Raw genomic sequence first — 23,340 nt, forward strand, 5'->3', positions numbered from 1 at the left:
CTCGAACGGTAAATCAACTGCTCATGAGCTCGTGGTTTCGCTCTGAAACACTTCATGCACTCGTGAGTTACCTGCCTACCCTAGTAGTACACATGTTATAATTGAAACAGAATAACTCCTATATAACCAGATCTGGTCATATAAGAATTATTCTGCCTCAATTATAACATGTGTGCTACTCGGGTAGCCAGGTTTCGAACGTTCATTGGCTAAAATTTTTCGCGAACACGAGATATCATCAACTGCGGTCCTCCATGTAGCAGTCGATGGTGGTAATTGATCATTATCAACTTTATCAGTGGATGACGGTTCTCCAGTATGATCGGGTGTTTACGCCCGCGGTAGACTGAAGCATTACCGTGTCGGCCGCCGACACAAAGTTCTCCATCGAACAGCACTCGTTGCTGCAAGATCCGATAACTCCAATGGGAAGCATTCCGACTGAGTTAGTTAACAAGAACTAGTAAGGCTTCTTCGTGTTCCGCGACTGTGATGATTCCCGATCTTCTTTGCAGCCTGTTCTGGGGTTTACAGTTGAAGGAAAACCAGCGTAACCAAGCAGTCAGACGAACGAGGTTCGAAAGGCTCGAACGTAACTTGAATATCTCACTTGGAGGCAGAATCTGCAGAACTGCTGACACTAGCGGTCTCTCCTCCAGAGTAACTGAATCGAACTGCTGTTCATGAACCTGCACGTTCTTCGGCCAATAGTGAGCTCCTTTCTCAGCAATTCCGGACCATTCCACCATAGCGAATTATTCGCTATCTCAGCCGCCTCAGCGCCTCGCGAAATTATATCCGCGGGATTCTCGATTCCTGGAACGTGGTTACATAATCCCTCCATCGTGACATGCTGTATCTCCGATACACGATTGGCCACAAATGGCTGCCATCTAGACGGATGCGAAGATATCTAGCATTTTACAATTGTCGAGTCCGTCCAGAAAAACGACTTCGCAGCTATCATCATGCTGGAGGAGACAGATTCAAGGAGATGCGCCAACAATAGCGCTGCTGATAGCTCCAGCCATGGGATATTCTGCTTCTTCTTATTTTTTGCTGAGGTTTTCCAACGGCGCAATCCTTGACTTGGCCATTAGAAGATTGATTGTGACTTTACCTTCTTGATTCACACAACGCAAATATATCGCAACTCCGTACGCCTTCTCATTTGCATCGCTGAATCCATGGAACTCGCACGAGACTACATCTTTTCCGAAGTTAATCCTCCGAGGAACAGATATGGCGTCCAACTCACGCAGATTCGTTCGGAACTCCAATTATTTCAGTTGAAGCACACCGCTTGGTGAGTAATACTCATGCCAGGAGTATTTTCCACTCCAAAGATCTTGAAGAAAAAGTTTTCCGAGGACTATCACTGGACCAACTAGGCCGTAGAGATCGTAAAGGCGAGCTATCTCCGACAGCACAATACGACGCGTAATTGGTCCACCTGGCCTCCAATCTGGAACCTTCATCCACAGCGTATCCGTAGCCAGCTCCCGCGTGTCTTCACAGTTGCCTTCTCATCCAAATTCAGTTTTACTCGATCGTCTCGAAGATGCGAAGGGATTTTCTTCAGAACATCCGGATTTTTGAAGTTCCATTTCCGCAGATTGAACCCAGAACCATTGAGAAGTTCCAGAACTTCCTTACAGAGCTGTTGACTGTCCTCAACTGTGTACGCACCTGCAAGCATGTCATCAACATAGAAGCTCTTCTTGACCACCACTGATCCCAATGGATATCGCTCTGCTCCATCTTCAGCACACTTATTCAGGCACCGCTTGGCGAGGCTTGGCTGTTCCGTATGTTACGGTGGTGATGGTTCATCAATCGAGTCTCTCCAAAATATTTTGTGTAATTGCTGATCAGATTTGTGCTGCCATACCATCCGGTGCATTTTTTCCGCGTCTCCTACTACTGCATACTTGAACAACCGGAACCACCGGAGGTCGTCCTGAACAATAGGACACACCTGATTCCGTTGAACAGGATGCGTCGAAAACTACTCTTAGTTTTGTAGTAGTGCGTCTGGTTTGAACCACTGGTGTGGAACATAGTATTCCGGACCTGACTCTTCATCATCGATGGCTATCTCTTCTATATGACCCATGGAAAGGTACTCTTGCATGAATGCCGTATACAACGCCTTCATTTCCGCGTTTCTATTTAACCGCCTTTCCATAGCTAGGAAACATTTCTTCACAATCGCCTTCGACTCTCCAAGTATTTCCAGCATGTTCTTCTTCTTCGGTAGCGTTACTTTGAACTTCCCATCTGAATCCCTGGTAGTCGCCTTCTGGAATATCGCTTCGCAGGTAGACTCATCAAACGACAGGCAACTCTTCGTGCGACATGATTCCAACTCCCAGAATTTGGCTAACTCCTCGTATAGCTCTTCAAAAGTCACTGGCGACGAAGGTACAGTGCTGTAACTGACCACAGACGTTTCAGGAAGACCGCCGGCGACAATCCATCCCAGCTTCGTATTACGTAGAATCAATCCTGATTCGAATGCTGGGGTGGTGGATTCGTGATTTGAGGTCTTTACGGTGGGCCTTGGGAGGAGGGCTGACTCGAAGTTTGTTCCTGATACACTGAAGCCAGGAATGGATGAAGCAAGTGATGATGGGTTTGACCACACTTGCCACACGAAGATCTCGAGCAATCCATGACGTAGTGCCCTGGCCGTAGACAGTTCAAGCACAATCCAAGCCGTCGAACGGTTGCCTTCCTATCGATGACCTTAATCTTCTCGAAACGCCTACACTAGAGTGATGCAAATTTTGAAATTTTGGCTCCCCTATGCTTAAACAATTTCAATTATGGTAAATAGCATCCTCCCAAAATTTGAAGTGATTCGGAAGAAATTGGACTGAGCACACGCCATTTGAAGTTTATATGGAGATTACTATGGAAAACGCCAACCTTTTGTGTTCAGCCCCCTATCTTGCCGTCATAATATTTTATGGAAAAGTGAACAAACTCTACTCATATGAAATTCTTTCAGCTACAACTTTGCCGAAGAGCACATTTCGATTGGACATCAGGATAAATTGCTATTCATAATCATAAAGTAGGTTTGCATTTTGCGTGCTTAACCAACTGCTCGGCAGGCAACAGTGGTGCTCCTGGCGGGTAGTATAGATCAAAGTAATCCAGGCTACTATGTTCTATAGCAAAAAAGCAGTGTTGCTCTGAAAGTAATTGAACGATCATCTCAGCATGATTTAGATTTTATTATCAATGATAACAAATTATCCTTACGTCCCATCAAAATGTGGTCTTCGGCAAAGTTGTAGCTGGGAAGATTTCACATAAGATGAGTGTGTTCACTTTTCCATAGATTATTATGACGAGCAGTTAGATGACTGAACACAAAAGGTTTGCCTTTTCCATAGTAATTTCCATATAAACTTCAAATAGCTTGTGCACAACCAAATTTCTTCCGAATCACTTCAAATTTTGGGAGGATCATTTTCATCATAATTGACATCGTTTAAGCATAGGGGAGCAAAAATTTCAAAATTTGCATCAGTCTAGCCTACACTGTTCGATCGAATGTGCTCCACCGTTACAGATCTGGCAGTTTCCATTGGGCGATACAGCAGCGTGAACCACTGGAGGCTTGAAGTCACTACTTTTTCGTGCAGACGTAGACTGAAATTCCACCATGCGCTGATAAGTAGGAATGTCCTTTGAAGTATGGTGAGTTCCCCAGTGACGAAGCGTATCGTCATCCAGCCTTTGGGAAAGCATGAACGCTAACAGAGTACTCCAATCGTTAGGCCTCTCTCCTAACTTCTCTAACTGTTGAAGGTTCACCCTGAACGTCGTCAGAAGATGATTGAGTCCCTGGAAGCTTTCAGTCCTCATTGGCGCGACAGCGAAGAGAGCTCTCAAATGCTTCTGAGCAATCAGTTCAGAACCTATCAATCATATTTAGTTGGTTGTTGGTGTGTATCAACGACCTGAAGTTGTCCCGGAAATTGATCCAGTCCGAGTGTTTTCCAGTGAAGGTTGGGAGTCTCAATTCCGGATACTTCATCCTCGACGGCTGACAAACCTCGGCTCCTACTTGTCATCCTCTTGGTTTCCGATCATCTTCGTATGGAGTGGCTGCCTCATGCGAAAGTACTTGTTCTCGAATTCCTTGAAGATCTCTTCGTTCTCCCTCCGTCGAGCCTCGGCCATGGCTGCTTGATCGACTGGAGCATCATCTACACCTTCATCACGAACAGCACTTTCCACGTCAACAGTTTCCAAGTCATCAGTGATAACTTCAATTTTCACTCGTACTTCACAATATTTATTGTACACTTCGTCTAATCTCTGCATTAGAAACTGCAGTTCATTCTTGTCGCGTAGGTCATCGTACGTTCTCAAAAACTCTTGTATGTTGTCCAACGTAACCCAGGCATGACGTTCCTGCTTCACAAGTGCTCTAAGGCCCGATGCTGGGGCATGGTGAGTGGAATCACTACACAATCACTGTTAGCACAACTCACTCCCGAGACCTTAAGCGACCGCGTCAATTGACAGAAGACAGGCCAATATGATGAAAGTGAAATAATCACTTTCCATAAATCTCAAATTGTACCTTCAAAGGCAATAAAGGACGAACTCGAAATGATTGCGACACCGAAAATGTCATGCCAATTTTCTGATAGTGTTTAGAATCGAACCAAAATTTTAGAGTAGTTTTATACATATATTTACTTCAAAAATCAAAAGAAAAGTAGATCGATGGAGCCTTCAGTGTAAAATTGAAGGCATTTTCGCTTGATGCCCTCAAAGCCTTTACAGTGTCATCCGGTACCAGTTCTCAGTTGTTTTTTTTTTTTTTTTTTCATTTTCTCAACATGTCCTTCTCGTCTTTGACTGTCTTCTTGCTCTTCCGAAGTTCCCGCTTCATTATTGCCCAGTACTGCTCCACCGGGCGCAGCTCCGGATAGTTTGGCGGATTCATGTCCTTTGGAACAAAATGGACAGAATTGGCCTCATACTACACCAGGACACTTTTAGAATAGTAGCATGATGCCAAATCTGGCCAAAATAGCAGAGCTTCGTCGTGCTGCTTAGGGTGCCAATGGAATGTATGGGAAAAATTTTGCCATCGAATTTCAAAAAAAGGTAGGGCTCAAAAGTTTTGTCTCCTCGAAAAAAGTCCCCATGCAAAATTTGAGCTCAATCGGACTTCATTAAGTGGACCCCCAAAGCGGTCAAAGTTTGGCTTTTTTGACCCATGAAAAATCTCCAAAGGGGGGGGGGGAGGAATTTTTTTTTTGATGCCAGATGTCTTAGAAATGCATGAAACGTCAAGATCTGGTTTTATTTGGAATTTTTTTTTTTTTGAAATAATCGACCTTTTGGGACTTAGTAAATTTTTGAGTTGGGGGAGTGAATTGAATTTGAAATGAACGATTTTAATTCAATTGCTGAGAAATTCAAGGCAATAGTATTGAAACATATCCTATATCATTGTTGGCCACTGAAAGCATATGATATGTGATATTTCATTAGGGTGGTTCATTTACTATGCATTAGGGTGGTCATTTTTGTTAAAAAATAAAAAAAATAAAAAAAAAGAATTTTAATTGAATATTGAAGACAATAGTATTGGAATACTCTCACATTATCGTAAGCCATTTTCTACATTTAATATGTGGTATTTTATTAGGGTGGTTCACTTATTTTCCATTACGGTGGGCCTGTCTGTCAAAAAATCATAATTTGAATGGGATATCAAAAACAATAGTATTTTATCACCTCTTTCATCATCGTAGGCCATTTCCTTCATTAGATTCGTGATATTTCATTGGGAAGGCTCACTTATATTCCATTACGGTGGTCCATTAAAAAAAATTGAGTATTTGAATGGAATAGTAAATACAAGAATAATTAAACATCTCCTACGTCATCGTAGGCCACTGTTAACGTATAATATGTGATATTTCATTGGGGCTATTGTCCTCAGTTTTGCATAAGGGTGATCATTTAATTTGTAAAATATTCTCAACAGATCTAACAAATCAACTTTGTTTGTATAGTTTTGAATCATGATTCTTCATTGACATGTAACTCTTCGTTAAGCTATTTTCATTAAGGTTTTCTTTTGGATAGTTAAAATAAAACGTTCCAATAACAATCATCAGTGAATTCAGTGAAGCACAACTCTAACTGCCATAATCAAAATACAGATAGAAAAGGAATGAAATAATTTTTGACGTATTCAAATTATGACAATAGCTTGATGGGCGATGATGAAGGGCAACAAAAGTGTTTAGTTTATATTTTCAAAAGAGATTCTCAGCCTTGAGCTCCTTCATTCCCGAAACAAAAGGACGTTGCCTTCTGCTTGCTATAGTACACGCGATTCGGTTGTGACAACGTAGGCAATTCCAGTTTTGACAATCAGTTCTCGTTTATTCTTCAAAGATGTAACAAAGTTCCTTCTAGAAATTTCGTCGGAATTTCATATGGATTTTTTCGTTGGAGTTTTCCACGGAATTTTCTTTGGAGTTTCCTTTGGAATTTTAATCGGAATTTCCTTCGAAATTCCTTTTAAAATTTTTTATTGGACTTTTGTACGAAATTTCCTTTTTTTTCTACGGAATTTTTATCAAAATCGGAAATTTATCCTGAATTAGCTTCGGAATATCCTGTGGAATTTTCTTCGGTATCTTAAGAAGTGCTTTTTTGAATTTTCTGTGGTATTTCCTTCGAAATTTCCTATGAAGTGTCCTCCGGAATTTCATTCTGAACTTTTCATTGGAATTTTCTTCGAAATTTACTTCGGAGTTTCTTTTTGAGTTTCCTTCGAAATTTGCTTTGGAGTTTCCTTCCGAATTTCTTCTAGAATTTGTTTCGGAATTTCCTGTGTTATTATCTTTGGAGCTTCCTTCAGAATTGTATTCGAAATATTATTTGGAATTTCTTTCAAAGCATTGGAATTTACTTTGGAATTTCCTTCGAAATTTTCTTTGGAGCTTTCTTCGGAATTTCATTTGGGATTTCTTTTGGACCTTTGAAATTTACTGCGGAATATTCTTAGAAATTGCCTTTACAATTTTCTTTGGAATTTCTACAGAGTTTTCTTTTTTCATTGCAATTTGCTTCTGGATTTGCTTTGGAATTTTCTTTGGAATTTCCTTAGAAATTCCCTTTTGAATACGCTTTGCATATTTTTCAGAATTGTCGTCGGAATGTCCTTTGGAATGTGCTTCAAAATTTCTTTTACAATTTTATTCATTTTTTTTTTAATTTTTTTCCGGATTTCCCTTGTATTTTCGAAAGTTTCCATCGAAGTTTCCTCTGGAATTTTTTTTTGGAGCTGTGATCTTTTCTTCGAAATTTCCTTAGAAATTCCTTTTTGAATTTCATTTGGAATTTGCTTTGAATTTTTTTATGGAATTTCCTATGGAGTTTTCGGAAATTCCTTTGGAATTTTCCACGGATTTTTCTTTGGAATTTCCTTCGGATTTTTTTTCGGAATTTCCTTTGGAATTTTCTACGCAATTTTTGTCAGAATTTCCTCTTAAATTTGCTTCGGAAATTCCGTTGGATTTTTTTTAGTTTCCTTCGGAATTAACTTTGGAATTTCCGTCGAAATTTCCTTAGGAGTATCCTTTAAAATTCCTTTGCAGTTTTTTTGAGGCTACTTATCAAATTTTCTTCAAAATTTTCTTAGGAATTCCTTTATTAATTCCTTCAAAATTCTCTTTGAAATTTCTTTCGGAATTTCGTTTGAAGTTTACTTCCAAATTTGTTATAGAGTTTCCTCGGAATTTTCTTTGGAATAACCTTTGGAATTTCCTATGGAGATTTCGAAATTTTATTTAGAAGTTTTGATTGGAATTTTTTACGGAATTTTCCTTTGGACTGTTTTACGTAATTTTCATCGGAATTTCCGTTGAATTTTCGCGGAATTTACTTTGGTATTGTTTTTTCGGAATTTTCTTATGAGTATCCTTTAAAATTCCTTTGTATTCTTCGGAACTTCATATCTCATTTACTTCAGAATTTCCTTTGGAATTTCTTCATGAATTTCTTTCAGTAAGTTGCTTCAGGAAGTTATTTTGGATTTCTTTGGAATTACTTTCGGAATTTCCTTCTTCAGTTCTTCAAAATTTTCTTCGGCGTTTCCTTTGGATTTTTTTTTGGAATTTCTTCTGGAATTGTCTTCGGAATTTCCTTTGGAATTCGCTTCGGAAGTTCCTTTGAAATTTCTTATGGAATTTCCTTTGCAATTTCTTTTAGAGCTGGTTTCGGAATTTCATTTGGAATTTTCTGCGCAATTTTCGTCCGAGTTTTCTTTGGAATTTGCTTCGGAACATCCTTCAAAAATCCATTCGGATTTATTTTTCTGGAATTTCCTTTTGAATTTGCTTATGAATTTCTTTCGGGATTTGCTTTGGAATTTCGTTTGGAATTTTTTTTTTTTTGGAGCTACCTTCGGGATTTGATTTGGAATTTTCTACGTTATTTTCGTCGAAATTTACTTTGCAATTTGCTTCGGAATTTCTTCTGGAGTTTTCTTCGGAATTCCTTTTGGAGCTAAATTCCTTTCATGCTAAATTTGATTCGGAATTTTTATTTGGAATTTCTTTTGAAGCTATGAAATAATTTCGGAATTTTCTTCGGAAGTACCTCTATAATTTTCGTTTCCTCTGGAATTTTCTTCGGTATTTCCTTCGGAATTTTCTCTGGAATTTCCTTCGGTATTTCCTTCGGAATTTTCTCTGCAATTTCCTTCGGAATATCCTCTGGAATTACCTTCGGAATTTCCTCTGGAATTTCCTTCGCAATTTCCTCTGGAATTTCATTCGGAATTTACTTTGGAATTTCCTTCCGTATTTCCCCTATTTCTTCTTCCCCTATATTCTTCGAAAATATCTCTGGAATTTCCTTTGGAATTTCCTCTGGAATTTCTTTCGGGATTTTCTCTGGAATTTCCTTCAGAATTTTCTCTAGAATTTCTTGCGGAATTTCCTCTAGAATTTCTTGCGGAATTTCCTCTGGAATTTCCTTCGGAATTTCCTCTAGAATTTCCTGTGAAATTTCCTCTGGAATTTCCTGAGAAATTTCGTCTGGAATTTCCTTCGGAACTTTCTCTGGAATTTCTTTCGGAATTTCCACTGGAATTTCCTTCGGAATTTCCACTGCAATTTCCTCTGCAATTCCCTCTGGAATTTCCGTTGGAATTTCCTTTGGAATTTCCTTCGGTATTTCCTTTAGAATTTCCTTCAGAATTTCCTTCGGAATTCGCAAAACTAAATTGGAAAGGTCACTGAGGCTCAATGCTTGATCTCTGAGATGAGTGCATCTGAAATCACGAAGTAGCAAGCGGATTTTGTAGGAGACGAGGACTCCGAACTGGTTCAGCTTAGTGAAGTGTTGCATTCCGAATGAAAATCACGCAAAACTTTTCAAAAGGACCTTTCTAACAATGAGAGGCTTTCTAGAAAACTCTTTTGTTATTAACTAAGTTACCTTTACATTTTTCGGCGAACATTACGCAAATATTATGTAGTAGTCCACACCATAATCTTTCGGTCTGTAGATATTAAGGTTGAAATTTTTACAATGATACCATAAATAAGGAAATTGGACGAGACTTTTTCGAGAAATCATGGTTTCAAACTATACGAAAAATGATGCACCCTAATGGAAAGTAAGAGAAACTCCCTAATGAAATATGTTAACAGTATCCTACGATGATGTCGTATATCAAATGGAACTAGAGGCGCATGAATTCAGAGGAATTTAAAGCCTCTCTAAACAAAAATGAAGACAATGGCCTACGATTATAAAAGAGGTGTTAAAATACTATTGTGCTAAAAAAAAGGATCAAATTTCAAATTTCTTGATTTTTTTTAATTTTCGGCAAACACCAATGGAAAATAAGTGAGCCACCCTAATAAAATATCACGAATCTAATGAAGGAAATGCCCTACGATGATGAAAGAGGTGATAAAATACTATTGTTTTAATATCCCATTCAAATTATGATTTTTCGACAGAATGGCCCACCTGAATGGAAAATAAGTGAACCACCCTAATAAAATACCACATATTAAATGTAGAAAATGGCTTACGATAATGTGAGAGATGTTCCAATACTATTGTCTTCAATATTTAATTAAAATTCTATTTTTTTTTTTTATTTTTCAACAAAAAGGACCACCCTAATGCAAAGTAAATGAACCATTCTAATGAAATATCACATATCATATGCTTTCAGTAACCAACAATCATATAGGATATGTTTCAATACTATTGCCTTGAATTTCTCAGCAATTGAATTAAAATCGTTCATTTCAAATTCAATTTACCCCCCCAACTCAAAAATTTACTAAGTCCCAAAAGGTCGATTTTAAAAAAAAAAAAAAAAAAATCCAAATAAAACCAGATCTCGACGTTTCATGCATTTCTAAGACATCTGGCATCAAAAAAAAATTTCGATTTCGGAAATTCCATGTCAAAAAAGCCAAACATTGACCGCTTTGGGGGTCCACTTAATGAAGTCCGATTGAGCTCAAATTTTGCATGGGGACTTTTTTCGAGGAGACAAAACTTTTGAGCCCTACCATTTTTTGAAATTCGAAAAATCGATTTTCATTGGCACCCTAGACTGCTGCTGCAAGAACGGCAAAAGGCGCTTCTCGAGGCACTCAGATTTGTAGATCTCGCCATTTACTGTGCCCTTTGTCACGAAAGGCTCACTCCTCAGTCCGCAAGAGCAGATGGCCTGTCAAATGAGATATTTGAAGGCAAACTTCCACATTTTCTTCTTTCTAAACTTGTCGTCCACATCGAACATGCTCTTTCCGGTGAAAAACTCCAACCCCGGAATTTGCTTAAAATCGGCTCTTATATACGTTTCGTCGTCCATCACACATCAGCCATATTTTGTCAGCATCTTCTCGTAGAGCTTCCGTGCCCGAGTCTTAGCCGTCGATTGTTGCCACTCATCGCGGTTTGGGAAGTTCTGTATCTTGTATGTACCTTTGTAGTCCAGCTCTCTTCTTTGCATTCTGGACGTAGCTCTGCGACATGCCTATCTTTTAGCCAAACCACGGCTTGAGACGTTGGGGTTTACTTTAATCATCCGCTTCACCTTTCCCTCCGTATTTTTGTTCTCCGGTCCCGGTTTTCTTCCAGCTCTTTTGCCGTGGTCCAACGACAACCGCTCCTGGAACCGCTTTAACACTCTGGAGGCGGTTGAATGGTGAATGTTCAACATTTTTCTCAACTGCCGGTGCGACAGGTCAGGAAATTCCAGGTGCTTGGAATGAATTTGTTCTCTCGACTCGCGTTGGTTCACCTCCATTTTCGTTGAATCGAAAAACATGACTTCGAGTTTGACAGCATGTAAACAATACACATCAATTAGAAAGTGTGTAAAATTTGGTTGATTTTTACCCAAAGGTAGAAAAGCTATGCCCTGTTGAATGTGTCGTAATAATTTCGTATTCACCCTTCAAATCGAAAAACCAGAGAGTCTCAAACACGATCTCCACAATATCTACTAATAATTGTACAATCATGCATGCGATTTATATACTCATCAGGAGCATTTTGTATTTGTCTACCCTAAGTAGAGCAAGCACACCACTGGCAGGTGCACAATGCAAGCCAAGCCAGGTACCTCAGCCACTCAACCTCCAGTGCACATTGTACTTATCTGACGTCCTTTGGCGATCACCAGATGTGCACTTTGGCCCTTGGGCACAGCAATGGTGGTCAGCAGGAACAGCGAGCGATGTCTCCGATCCTGTAAATAGTCTCCAGCAATCACACGTGCAAATCCAACGGCCGCCGAAGCGACGGCCGCCGAAGAATCCTCTTTCGGCATGTTAAGTACCGTTTTACTTCTAAATAAAGATTTTGCCGTTGTTTAGTGCTGATTTTTCATATTCATCGTAATAAAAAGGGTAATACATATATCGTATTGAACGGATAGAAAAATAACCATTTTAGATATTTGAATTGACTAGTAGAGAGCTCCGCATGTGATGAACTTTGTTATAAAGCAGCCCCTTATGACGGTATACTTAATAATATTTTTTTAATTATCAATAAGCCTTTGCTTTTCGAATAGCATTAAGAGTAAATAAAGAAAATTTCATTAAAAGTGGAATAACATGCGATGTTCATTCGGTGGCCCATAGTGTTGAAAACTAGGCTATCTTGGATGATATTTTAAAAGCTCCAAAACTAATAATTTTGAAGTTATTTTCTTTTTTAATAGCACAGTGCTTATGAAAAGATGCGAAACTAACACAATAAGGCTAAATTATTTGGTTTTATAAGTGTTAGACAAAGTTAGAGAACAATTTGCTTAAGGGGGCTCATTTGCCCCAAAATCCGCTAGTAACAAGCTTGATATATAACAGCAGCGAAAGAGTGCTTCAAAGTGAAAGCGATGATAAAACCCGTTTTCTCGCTTATTTATCATTTGGGACAGGGGGTTTTATTTTACTGACATTATAAACAATACCCGAACATCCTATAGCAATAGTGCCCCCCAGCTTTGGAGCTTGTTTAGATGGGTTTTATCATGCGCTTTTATCCCTCTGATCAAATCAGAGCTAAAGCAGGAGATGATAAACAGACTCTCATGATGAGTTGCGGATCATGATTGTAACAGTGAGCGATAAATGAGAAATATTCTACATTTACTAGGTATTGCTTTCTCACTTGAAAATCTGGTCTAGAGGTTGCTGCTGTGATCTGTTGCTCGTAAAATTTGTCTAATGATCACTCCTTTCTATATTATACTATCAACATCATCTATTTCACCCTTACAAGAAATCAATTGGAAGGAAATTGTGATTTCAGAGATTCACGAGAGTACGACACTGATCAAACTGGGCAAGCTCCTTCCACCCTGGAGAATAATTTTGACCAGTTACAAAGTTTCCAGAAATCGATTGGCCATCTCATTTAGCGTAATCTTCAGCCACACAGTCAGATAAAACCATAACGCTATCCCTCGGTCAGTGTTTCAAGTGGTCCAATAATTTATCCTGAGAAGGTAATTACATTATCGGCATGTGGCTGCAACCGCTGTGCGAATGCACCACTCGGACATCAAGTGCCGCTGCTAACGAGAGGAGAAATGCAGCACCACCCAGAAAACCACCCGCAGAGCAATGATCATCATTTCCCAAACGTTTGTGTGCCATCGGGAGGAAGTTGGGAGATTGGGATTGGTCAGTTTGTGGCCAATTTGTATATTGTATACGCGGTGGCATTTGTTATTCCCACATGTGCGGAATTGTTTCAACAATTGGATGGTGGAGATCATCGTCTAGCAGCCGCCACTGGCGCTTATTTTGGATGGTGGGAGGAAGTGCATTTGAAATTATCCAAACTCCACTTAAGTGGGATAAGAACTTTGCACACGGTGCAGTGCCATCGGGGGTGATTTATCTACCCTTTATATTATAATGGAGGTGTATAGATGAGTAAGCCCGTGTCGTGTGTAAATTCAGAACGAAATTCCTAAGGTAAAAAATAACCTACATCTGATGGAGAAAAATTTATGCTGATAAAGATGTTTAACACGTGCTTTAAGAGTTCTTAAAAAAAAATAATAAAATGCTAATCAAAACTCAACAAATCGCACCTCGATTTAGGCAAACCTTGACTTATTACGAGAATCGCATTTGCTGTACTATGGGCAACAATTCCAAGTGTCAAATATCAACTAACGAAGAATCAATTACTCCTCTTTCTTCCAAATCTTTTCCAGGTGACGCACATCTTCTCCGCCAACGAAACCCTGCAGAGGCCCGAGGACCACCTGGATCACGATCAGCTGAAGCGGTGCTACTACAAGGGTCGTGTGGTTGGCGACGACAAATCCGAGGTTACCGTTTCGCTGTGCGAGGGGATGGTAAGTAAAAGTTCAGTCTCTGTTGTGATTTTCGAAATGCGATCGACAATTATAATTAACAGTTGAAGTGACCTTCAATTAGGATGTATCAGGAAAAATTTATGAACAAATTTCCTAAAAATATATCAAGCGATACCTTAGGCATCTTGGGGTATTGATCGATGGCAAGCTCAGCTTCGCTATCCATTGATCAGGAAATCCCAAAAATAAACTCGAGAGGATCCTGTTTTCGAAATCTGCTACTTTCAATATGGCTTTGCTTTAAAGTTGCACATTTGCACTCTAGAACAGTCGCCAAAATCGGAGAATCGGTAAGGTACTGTATTGAAGTAAAAATAGACTTTAAAGTTCAATGTCTTGTCTTGACAGTGAATCATTGCTAACAAATTTTGTACTGATCCATATATTTGCATACCGAACTGTATGAAAAAGTAAAAAAAAAACAAACTTCGCTAATCACTCTTCAATTCGTGAACAAGCCGCTAAACCCGTTTCAACGAATTCTCAACTCGCCCAAATTTCCAAATTGTTTTACCATCTCGAATGGGTTTGATGATCAAGCACACTTAGCAGAACATAAATCTGTCATCTTGCATGGGTTGGTTGGTACCTGCCTCTCTAGAGATATGCACTGCCCATCAAAGCATAACTGTCCCATATAGAATAGCTTTCAGAGTTTAGTGATTGTCGTTTCTTACACATGTTCTTAATGTTCTAGTACATTTCTGCATATCGTATTTGATTAGATCACCACAAACATATTTCATTTCCAGTTGCTAAATATTTGGGTTGAAAGTTCATATGGAACTGTGCCAACTTCATATTTTTTCTCATTATTTTCAAACAAAGTGTGTCAATTTCCATATGCGTAGTGAAGTTTATATTGAATAATACATGTTGCGATGAAAATAAGGTGTAGTTTCAGAAATCCATATGGGACAGTTATACTGTTATGGGCGGTGTAGCTCCATCACTAGCAAACGAACCGAACCGATGCAAGACGACACGGGGGATGTGATTGTGCGAAAAACTGCTAGAGCCGAACATTTCGGCACTAATTTGGGATTTATCGCCCAAATTTGTAGCACTCGTGCGGTTTGCTGCATTTCGTCCGATGAATAAGCCGCTTTACCGGTTTGGATAGGTGCGATAAGAACGTGGATGGAATTAATGTTAAATTTGGAACTTTTTATACCTGGCATGGGTCATTCATTTGTTCTGTAGACCAATTAAGTGTTTTAAAATTATATTTAGACCGAAAATAAAAACTTTGAGTATTGAAGGATTAAACTTCAATTTTATCATGTAACTAAATGTTCCGGCAAACTTTGTCTTGCCATCAAGTAGGCTGTCAAAACGCCATGAAAAGTATCATACAAAATGACAATTATATCCACTCTCACTTTTCCGACTTTTCCGGTGTATTTATAACCTGAGTTTTTTATACACAAAAATGCCGGAACACTTCAGGGACCTAACTGTGAAAGAATCAGGTAAATCCACTGGGTTGTGCTAAAGCTGTTTTACCATTCCATTTATATAGAAGATAGAAGATAGAAGATAGAAGATAGAAGATAGAAGATAGAAGATAGAAGATAGAAGATAGAAGATAGAAGATAGAAGATAGAAGATAGAAGATAGAAGATAGAAGATAGAAGATAGAAGATAGATAAGTAAGAATGATTTTTTAAGGTTTGCCCGTTTTCAATGATCATATGAATTCCAAGAAAAAAATGTCAAGAGAGGTTGTTGAAAACAACTTTCGCCCCACTTTACTCATTTCAATCTTACAATGCAGGGTACTCAAAGTACAAGGTTGAGTAGCCAAAACCATTTTATGTCTTTTATGGACTCCAAACGAACCCATGTTGTTCCTGATTCACGGAATCCAGATTAGTTTTGTTTTCTTACGTGCTCTGATTAGCAACAAGGTAGCACCAAATCAGATATCGTTCAAGTTAACTCGTACGCTCTCCAAATCCGTTTCGTAGTCATAATATCTGGTACATTGTAAACTGTATTATTGCATCCCAAAATTAGAATTCATGGCCCGTTCAACAACGCACCTTCTATCGCGTCTTGAAATCGCAGAGTAGTCGTTGGCAACATGCAATTAACCTCATCATTAAATCCGTTTGCCGGAGTAATTACAACCACCGTGCAGCGTCGTCATCGCTTACCAACCAGACCTAGATATACTGCCATCATGGACGTCGTCAGTACTTTCATCCGTATGGTGTAGGGGTCCAAGTGGTCTCAAAAGCTCATTCACGAATTTCACGTGTGCTAAGTGATGTCCAAAACTCGTATCGGTTTAATGTATAGGGGTTGAATTCTAAGAGAATTGAGAGTATCTCTCACTTATCGTTCTCTGTAACAAAAATGATTCGTTGCACATCATGAGAACCTGTTTATCATCTTCTGCTACAGCTCTGATTAGATCGGGAGGATTACAGTGCATGATAAAACCAATCTAAACAAGCTCCAAACCTGGGGAACACCATTGCTATCGAATGTTCGGGGATAGTTTATTGTGCCAGTAAAACAAAACACCTACCCCCCAAGGGTAAACAAGAGAGAAAAAAGAATTTTATTATCGCTCTCTCTTTGGGGCTCTCTTTCCCTACTCTTATTTATTAAACTTGTTACAACTTGCGGTACATTGTCCATCATGAACCGCTACAGAAGGGATGTTTTTTTTTGTCTGATTTGATCATGTTTCGAAATCAAATGGCTGGACCCAGGCTTTCGAAATTTTAAACACAAAATGTATTTCCTTATTTTCTTTTAAAAAAAAAACTTTTTCCATCGGCCAGGGGGGGGGGATTTTGACTACGCCTCTGACTGCCATCAAACTCATACTTGAATGAGCCGGGTCGAACACACTCCACCCAACAACTGCTGCATCAACGACGCCAAAGCCGGCGAAGAAGGTTCAGCGAATTTATCCACTCCTGGCACCCCTTGGCAATCCTAGTGCGACGACCCATCGAGATTGAGTACGCCGACCAGCACTTGGTCAGTTTTTGCCTGACCATGACCGTGGAAGGAAAGTGATCGCCATCGCCAAGAAAAACAAACAAATCTAACTCAGTCCCAGAAACACGGATTCGGCGGTGGTGCAGTGCAGTGGATCGAATTACATAATTGCTCTTGGATCAGAAATTGCCAGTAGAGTTAACACCCGAAGATGTATGGAGGGTAGGGTAGTTCAAATCAACAAAAAAGATTGAATATGAGATTGGTAATTCAAACTTTTTTGTTGTTTGAAACATCCTTAGATATTCTCCTTAAAAACTTTATAATGAAAATTGGAATTCAACCAAATTTTTCAGCTGTTTTGGTAATTATTTGAAGGTGGCTTATAGATTTGAAGGGTTTATATGAAAATGTATATGAAAAAAACTAACATTTTACTACAAACACCGGTAAAGCTAGCCTATCATATTAATATTCAAATATAAAAGTTGAATTTTGGAACCATTAGGAGAAATGTTTCATTTTTGAATGTATGGAGAAAATTAAAATTGCAATTGTAAAATTTGCACCTTATCGAACGCGACAATTTGTAATTGAACGGTGAAACCGTCGCCAGCCAACCAACTGCTGCGAATTTGACGCTCCAACAGTCTTACCAACATAACGACAAATCATCTCCATTGATTTGTTTGCTGGCGACGATTTTGTTGGTCAGTTTGAAAGTTGGCGGCGCGTTTTGTTGTCCATTGAACAGGCAATACTACAGATGTGTCTTTTGGCGGAGAGGCCAGTGTCTTCCGTAAACAAAGATTTCTGAAATTCACTGTCGGATGCTTTTTCTATGGCTAGAAAGCCAAGACCAATAGAATAACCTTCTCAGATTGATTTATTCTCTTCAGCAATTTAGAACAATGATTTAGAGCAAAAATTTATGAAAGAACAAACTTATCGGCTCTAAGCCTAAACTTATTCTTCAATCCACAAAGAAGTATTACGAGTTATTCTTCTTTATGGTTTGAAGAATAAGTTTAGGCTTAGAGCCGATAAATTTGTTCTTTAATAAATTCTTGCTCTAAATCATTGTTCTAAATTTCTACACAGCAATTTCCATATAAACGTACATTGGCTTTCAATTTTTGAACCATCACAGAAATGACTACAAAATTGGCAGAACTCTTTTTTATCATAGATACTATAAGAAAGCTATGAGAGCTGGTATTTTCAAACTGAACCACCCTAATGAAGGCACGGCTAGAATCACTTTCGTTCATTGCCCCCCCCTCAACGCCATCCCCCGCCAGGAGTTGTTAAGTCGAGACGGATTGGGGCCGGTTTCGTCTTCTTCATTATTTATGATGCTCATCATCATCGGTCATCATTAGCAGCTTCTTGCTTGCCGGTTGCCAAAAGCAGTAGCCGTGGATTTCAATTCTCTTGACGTGGCTTCTGCAGATTGTGTAGACTGCGTGGTGTGTTGATGATTCGAAGGATTGCCGCAGTCTATAATGTGATTGAATAATCGAAATTGCAGCAATTTGGTAATTCAATCATTCTGCCATTCCCTTATTCGAACAAGTGTTTCCAAAATGAATCGAATTTGAAGCTTGTTATCGGACGTTTTCGGTGTCGATAAATGATGCTCCGGAAGTAATGAATGCTTAATAGTGCTGAACCAAGTTGACAAATTGGATACCCAAATTTAGAATCTCATAACTCTCATGTGGGTGGTACTTCCATAGCCTCTTCATAATAACTGTGGTCATAAAGCCAAGCTATGCAGAAGGTGTCTGGATTTGATCATCGGACGCATTCCTCATGTATGTACGTGGCCAATGGACCCATTCTGTCATTACGAGTTATCATATCTTGCTGAGCACTATGAAGTCGATTGTTTCTGGTCTGTTTCCTGGATTCCTCTTGTTATTTTCACTAAAGTGAAACCTCCATAGAACTATATTGAAGGGGCCATCAACTTACGGAAATATTAGATTAAGGAACAAGGCCGTGAACGCGTAGCTATTCAGCAAGACCTAGGGTCACAGGTTTCGAATATCACCGGTCGAGGATTTCTTCGCGTTGGATTTTTTGGAACTGATCTTGAACAAATTCAAGAAGCTGCTTTTATAGAAACCGCTGTATAAGGAATGTATAAGGAATTCACAATCAAATAAATACTAGGAAGATATACTTTCTAAGTAGAATGCCTGTAACTATCCACGGAAAAAATAGTGACATTATTGCTGAGAACAATCTCTAATGTATTTAAAATCAACTGAAGAAATTTCGATTTAATTCTTGTAAAATTTTTGAAAAGAGATTTTGTAAAAATCTCTAGAAAACTCCTAAAAAATATGGCGGAGCAGTCGTGAATTCTTGGCATAATCTCTTTTCATACATTCTATTTGCTGAATTTTCCTTCTGGAATTGATTCGCTCGTACTTAGTTCATGCTATCCTTTGCCGGCCATCTACCTCTAATATACAACTCTTATCGACACGCCTTGTCAAATCCAATTGTTTCATCTTTGTCGTTAACCAGTGTCAATCACAGCTTCGCGGCCCATTATGGTCTCGAAATGTCTATGAAATGACACCCATTCTGAGCGCAGTAGAGTTATCCTCTTCCATAGGCTCTGCTTTTCATGAGTACCAACATATCGTTGCCAATGTTGTTGCGTTCAATACATTTAAGGGCATGAGATGATTCAACCATCCAGCAGTAGGGAAGGTGTACCGGTATTCGCCATGTACCAGTTGTTCGCCACCCAGGATTATATACCGTTAAGATGATACGGAAACATTCTTACTCAGAAAATAATAGAAACAAATCATTTTCCTTAAAATGTTCGCTCCTTTGAACCTTGTTTCGCCATGGTGTTCCTGATTCGCCACTCTCTATAAGAAATCAACGTAGGTGGCGAATTCAGGAACCGAAATTAAAAACGTGGCGAATACTGGTGCAAATTGTCCAGTATTCGCCACCCCAATATATAATACAAAAACAAAGTTTCCGATTAGTGTTTATATTTTTGCTGCTGAGCATGGATTGAAAGCTTTCGTTTAACGTATTGACAGTGATCAAAGGTCTTTTGATTTATGTATAAACAATATTTTACCTTAGGGTGGCCAAAACTGGCACAATTCCCCTAATTATTTTTGTACTGAATTTAATCTTCATTTTCGCATTTGTCATTCTTAATGGCCAATTGGTGTGAACAGAAAATCCTTAAACGATTTATCTTGCTTTTGAATCTTTGCCAAATTTTCCCCTACAAACATCATGACTCACTCCCGTTTTCAATCCCATTCGTTACCCCGCCAACAAAAAAAAACATAATTAAAACAAAATCCCACCAAACCGGTGAAAATTAAAACCCATCACTAATGGATCGTCTCGCATTCGTTTAATCACCCCACCATATTCTAGAACCAGCAACAATCCTTCGTGCCGCGCACTGGCTTACTGGTTGACTGACTGACAGGCTGCTATCAAAACCATTTCTCGTGTAAATCCTTTCGCAATGTTGCCACGCATTCCGTCTGTCGTCATCGCACAATGGTAGGAAAAAAATAAAATTTGGCCGTAACTAATTTTATTGCTTCAATCAAAAAATATCTTATATTAACATACTGGTGTATTCATTTGTACTCTATTTCTTAGAAAATATTTATATTTTTTTTACTTATGCCAATGTGAAGTTCAAGCAATTTTAATTTTAGTACAATTTCAATTATGAATCATAAAATATAACTTTTTGAAAATTAAAAAAATGTAGTGGTAAAAAAATCAAAATTTCAAAATTCTTCTAGTTAGTTTTGGCCATTTCTCAATATGGATCCCAATGTGCATAGTCTCGCTTGGCTTTGAGTCATCGCTGGCAATGAATCCTTCTTCGAGTAGAATTTGTTTGCACATCATCGCCGAACCAGACCGGAACGCGCTGAACAGAGGCAATGCGATATTTTAATTTGACAGGCGAAAACTCAATCTCCCCGGTCCGGAGTGGATCGGCACTGCCAGACAGTTGGTCGTTCGATTGCGATGGCATTGAAAAAAATGTATGGGAATATTTTAGCTCGAGGTTTTGGACTTGAATTAAAAAGAACTTATTGAAAACTTACAATACCGTTCAAAATTTCAACAGACTGCCCAGTTTATCAACAAATAGCAATTTGATAAATGGTTAACTTTGAAAAATATATTATTCTACTCATATACGAGAGTTGTGTACGATATTTTCCGGAATTTTGAGTTACTTTGCTGACAAAACATTAATTCCAAAAATTCTGCCATAGAATAGGTGTACCAGTTATGGAGTTAACCAGTCTTGTAAGCTTGGGACCTTCCTTAGACGAGTGGTTAGAGTTCGCGGCTACATAGCAAAGCCATGCTGAAGGTGTCTGGGTTCGATTCCCGGTCGGTCCACGATCTTTTCAAATCTTTTCTTTGACTTCCCTGGACATAGAGTAGAAAGGATCCTATTCTTGACACTTTTGATTCACTTCGGCTGTGGGGTTTTTTTGAAAGGTACTGAGCTCATATTTGGACATAATGTGCGTCGTATCGAAGTGCATCTTATTGCAAAGCTACAGACCTTTCACTCGAGAAAAACCCCTCAAAGTGCCAAAGTGCCTCATGTAAGTGCCCGAGTAGCTCTGCACCCTATCATCGTACCTGTCACACGATATACGAATGCGAAAATGTCAACTTTGGCAAAGAAAGCTCTCAATTTGTGTGTTTAAGTAGTTTTTACATCAAACATATGTGGATTTTAAGACATTCAAAAGTATTCAAAATGTGAAAGATTTTGAGAATTTTTCAGATTTTCAAATAGAAAACCACTAAAACCATAACTGATACACATCTCCTAATTAAAAGAATTAAAACATTCTCTTAATTAAGAAAAATTTCTAAGATAAAACTGACACACTTCTATGAAAAATGTCTGGTTTGGAGTTTCAATAATTTATAAATTTGTATTAAATCTAACATCACGGGATTTATGTAACTTTCAAAGGTTATGATGATGTACACTCCCGTGCATAAGTTTGGCAACACCTCCTAAATAACATGCAAAAGTGTTCAGTCCATATCTCTGTGATTACACGTCCAATTGAAACTCTCTAAGCCGCATTCGAAAGGCAAAGAGTTATTCTTATTTTGTTTGTATTTTTCCAAAAACATTTTTTGAATTTTGTTCACTAAATTTTTACTTAAAGTTTTTACATTTTTCAAAAAAACACACTGAAAAATCATATCTAATTTCCTCAGCATTGGGTCGACCAAAATTTTAAATCAAAGTGTCATTAGAATCGTAATCTTATATTCTTTGGAAAAATACAAACAAAATAAGAATAACTCTTTGCCTTTCGAATGCGGCTTGAAGAGTTTCAATTGGACGTGTAATCACAGATAGGGGCGGTCCATTAATTACGTAAGACAATTTTGGCAGTTTTTAGACCCCCCCTCCCCCCATGGTAATATTTTTTGTATGAAAATTAGAAATAATTTGTTTGGCGCGTAAGAAATCTCGAACCCCCTCTCCCCCCATAAACCCTTACGTAATTAATGGACGGCCCCATATATGGGCAGAACACTTTTGTATGTTTTTGAGGGGGTGAACCCAAACTTTTGCACGGGAGTGTATACTCCACAGGATCCTCTCGAGGGTTTAGCAGAGCCATACAGATCTCTATATGAATTCCCTCGGTTTCTAAGGAGTTTCCAAGAGGTTTTAAGTGGTGTCCAAGCGGTTCCAAGAGGTTCTCAGGATAGCCTGAGGGATGTCAATAGGTATCCCTGAAGTTTCTGAAGTGTTCACAGAAGTTCCCAATAGTTTGCAAGAAATTTACAAGAACAGGGCTTTCAGTGGAGGTGTCCAAAGATTATTAGTAATTTCCATGGAATTTTGGAACAAAAATCCCAAAATGCAAAAAATGTCTGGCTTAGAATTTCAGAAATTTATAAATCTGTTTTAAGTCCAAAAACACGTGAATATCTTCCATGGATTATAACGATATATATTCCACAGGGTCATCTCGAGGGATTTCTCAGAACCATGCCGAGCTCTATTTGAACACCACGGTTTCTAAGGGGTTTCAAGAAATTCCCAGGAAAACTTAAGGTATTTTCAGAGTTTTTTGGCATCTCCTAGCGCGTATCCAAAGGACCCCAAGCGTTATTTTAGTTGTCGCAAAGAGTTTATATTCAAGGGGTTCCCAGAAGTACTTAAGCAGATTTTACAGCTATCGATAGTTACCGCTGGAGATTCTAATGTGTTGCCAGAAGTTTCCAAGGGTTTTTAAGAAATTTGCAACAAGTACTTGGGGCTTCAAGTGGAGGTTTTCAAAGATTCCTAGTAATTGCCATTAGATTTTGGATTACAATGAGGCTCGTAGATGTTTCTTGTATTTCCCAAAATTTTTTTAGATGTCCTAAAGACCCTTATAATGGTT

General features: G+C 38.7%; 1 protein-coding gene across 6 annotated transcripts in view; it reads left to right on the top strand.

Annotated features, from left to right (window-relative positions):
- Nucleotides 1–23,340, top strand: part of LOC5567517 (A disintegrin and metalloproteinase with thrombospondin motifs 9) — a 745,053-nt gene that overhangs the window by 477,753 nt on the left and 243,960 nt on the right. For all 6 annotated transcript variants that reach the window (XM_021852717.1, XM_021852719.1, XM_021852718.1 and 3 more), the window contains one exon: nt 13,763–13,906. In XM_021852717.1, the coding sequence (XP_021708409.1) occupies nt 13,763–13,906 (144 nt within the window). The remainder of the gene's footprint in view (nt 1–13,762; nt 13,907–23,340) is intronic.

The sequence above is a fragment of the Aedes aegypti genome, chromosome 3, assembly GCF_002204515.2.
Source record: "Aedes aegypti strain LVP_AGWG chromosome 3, AaegL5.0 Primary Assembly, whole genome shotgun sequence".
Taxonomy (NCBI): domain Eukaryota; kingdom Metazoa; phylum Arthropoda; class Insecta; order Diptera; family Culicidae; genus Aedes; species Aedes aegypti.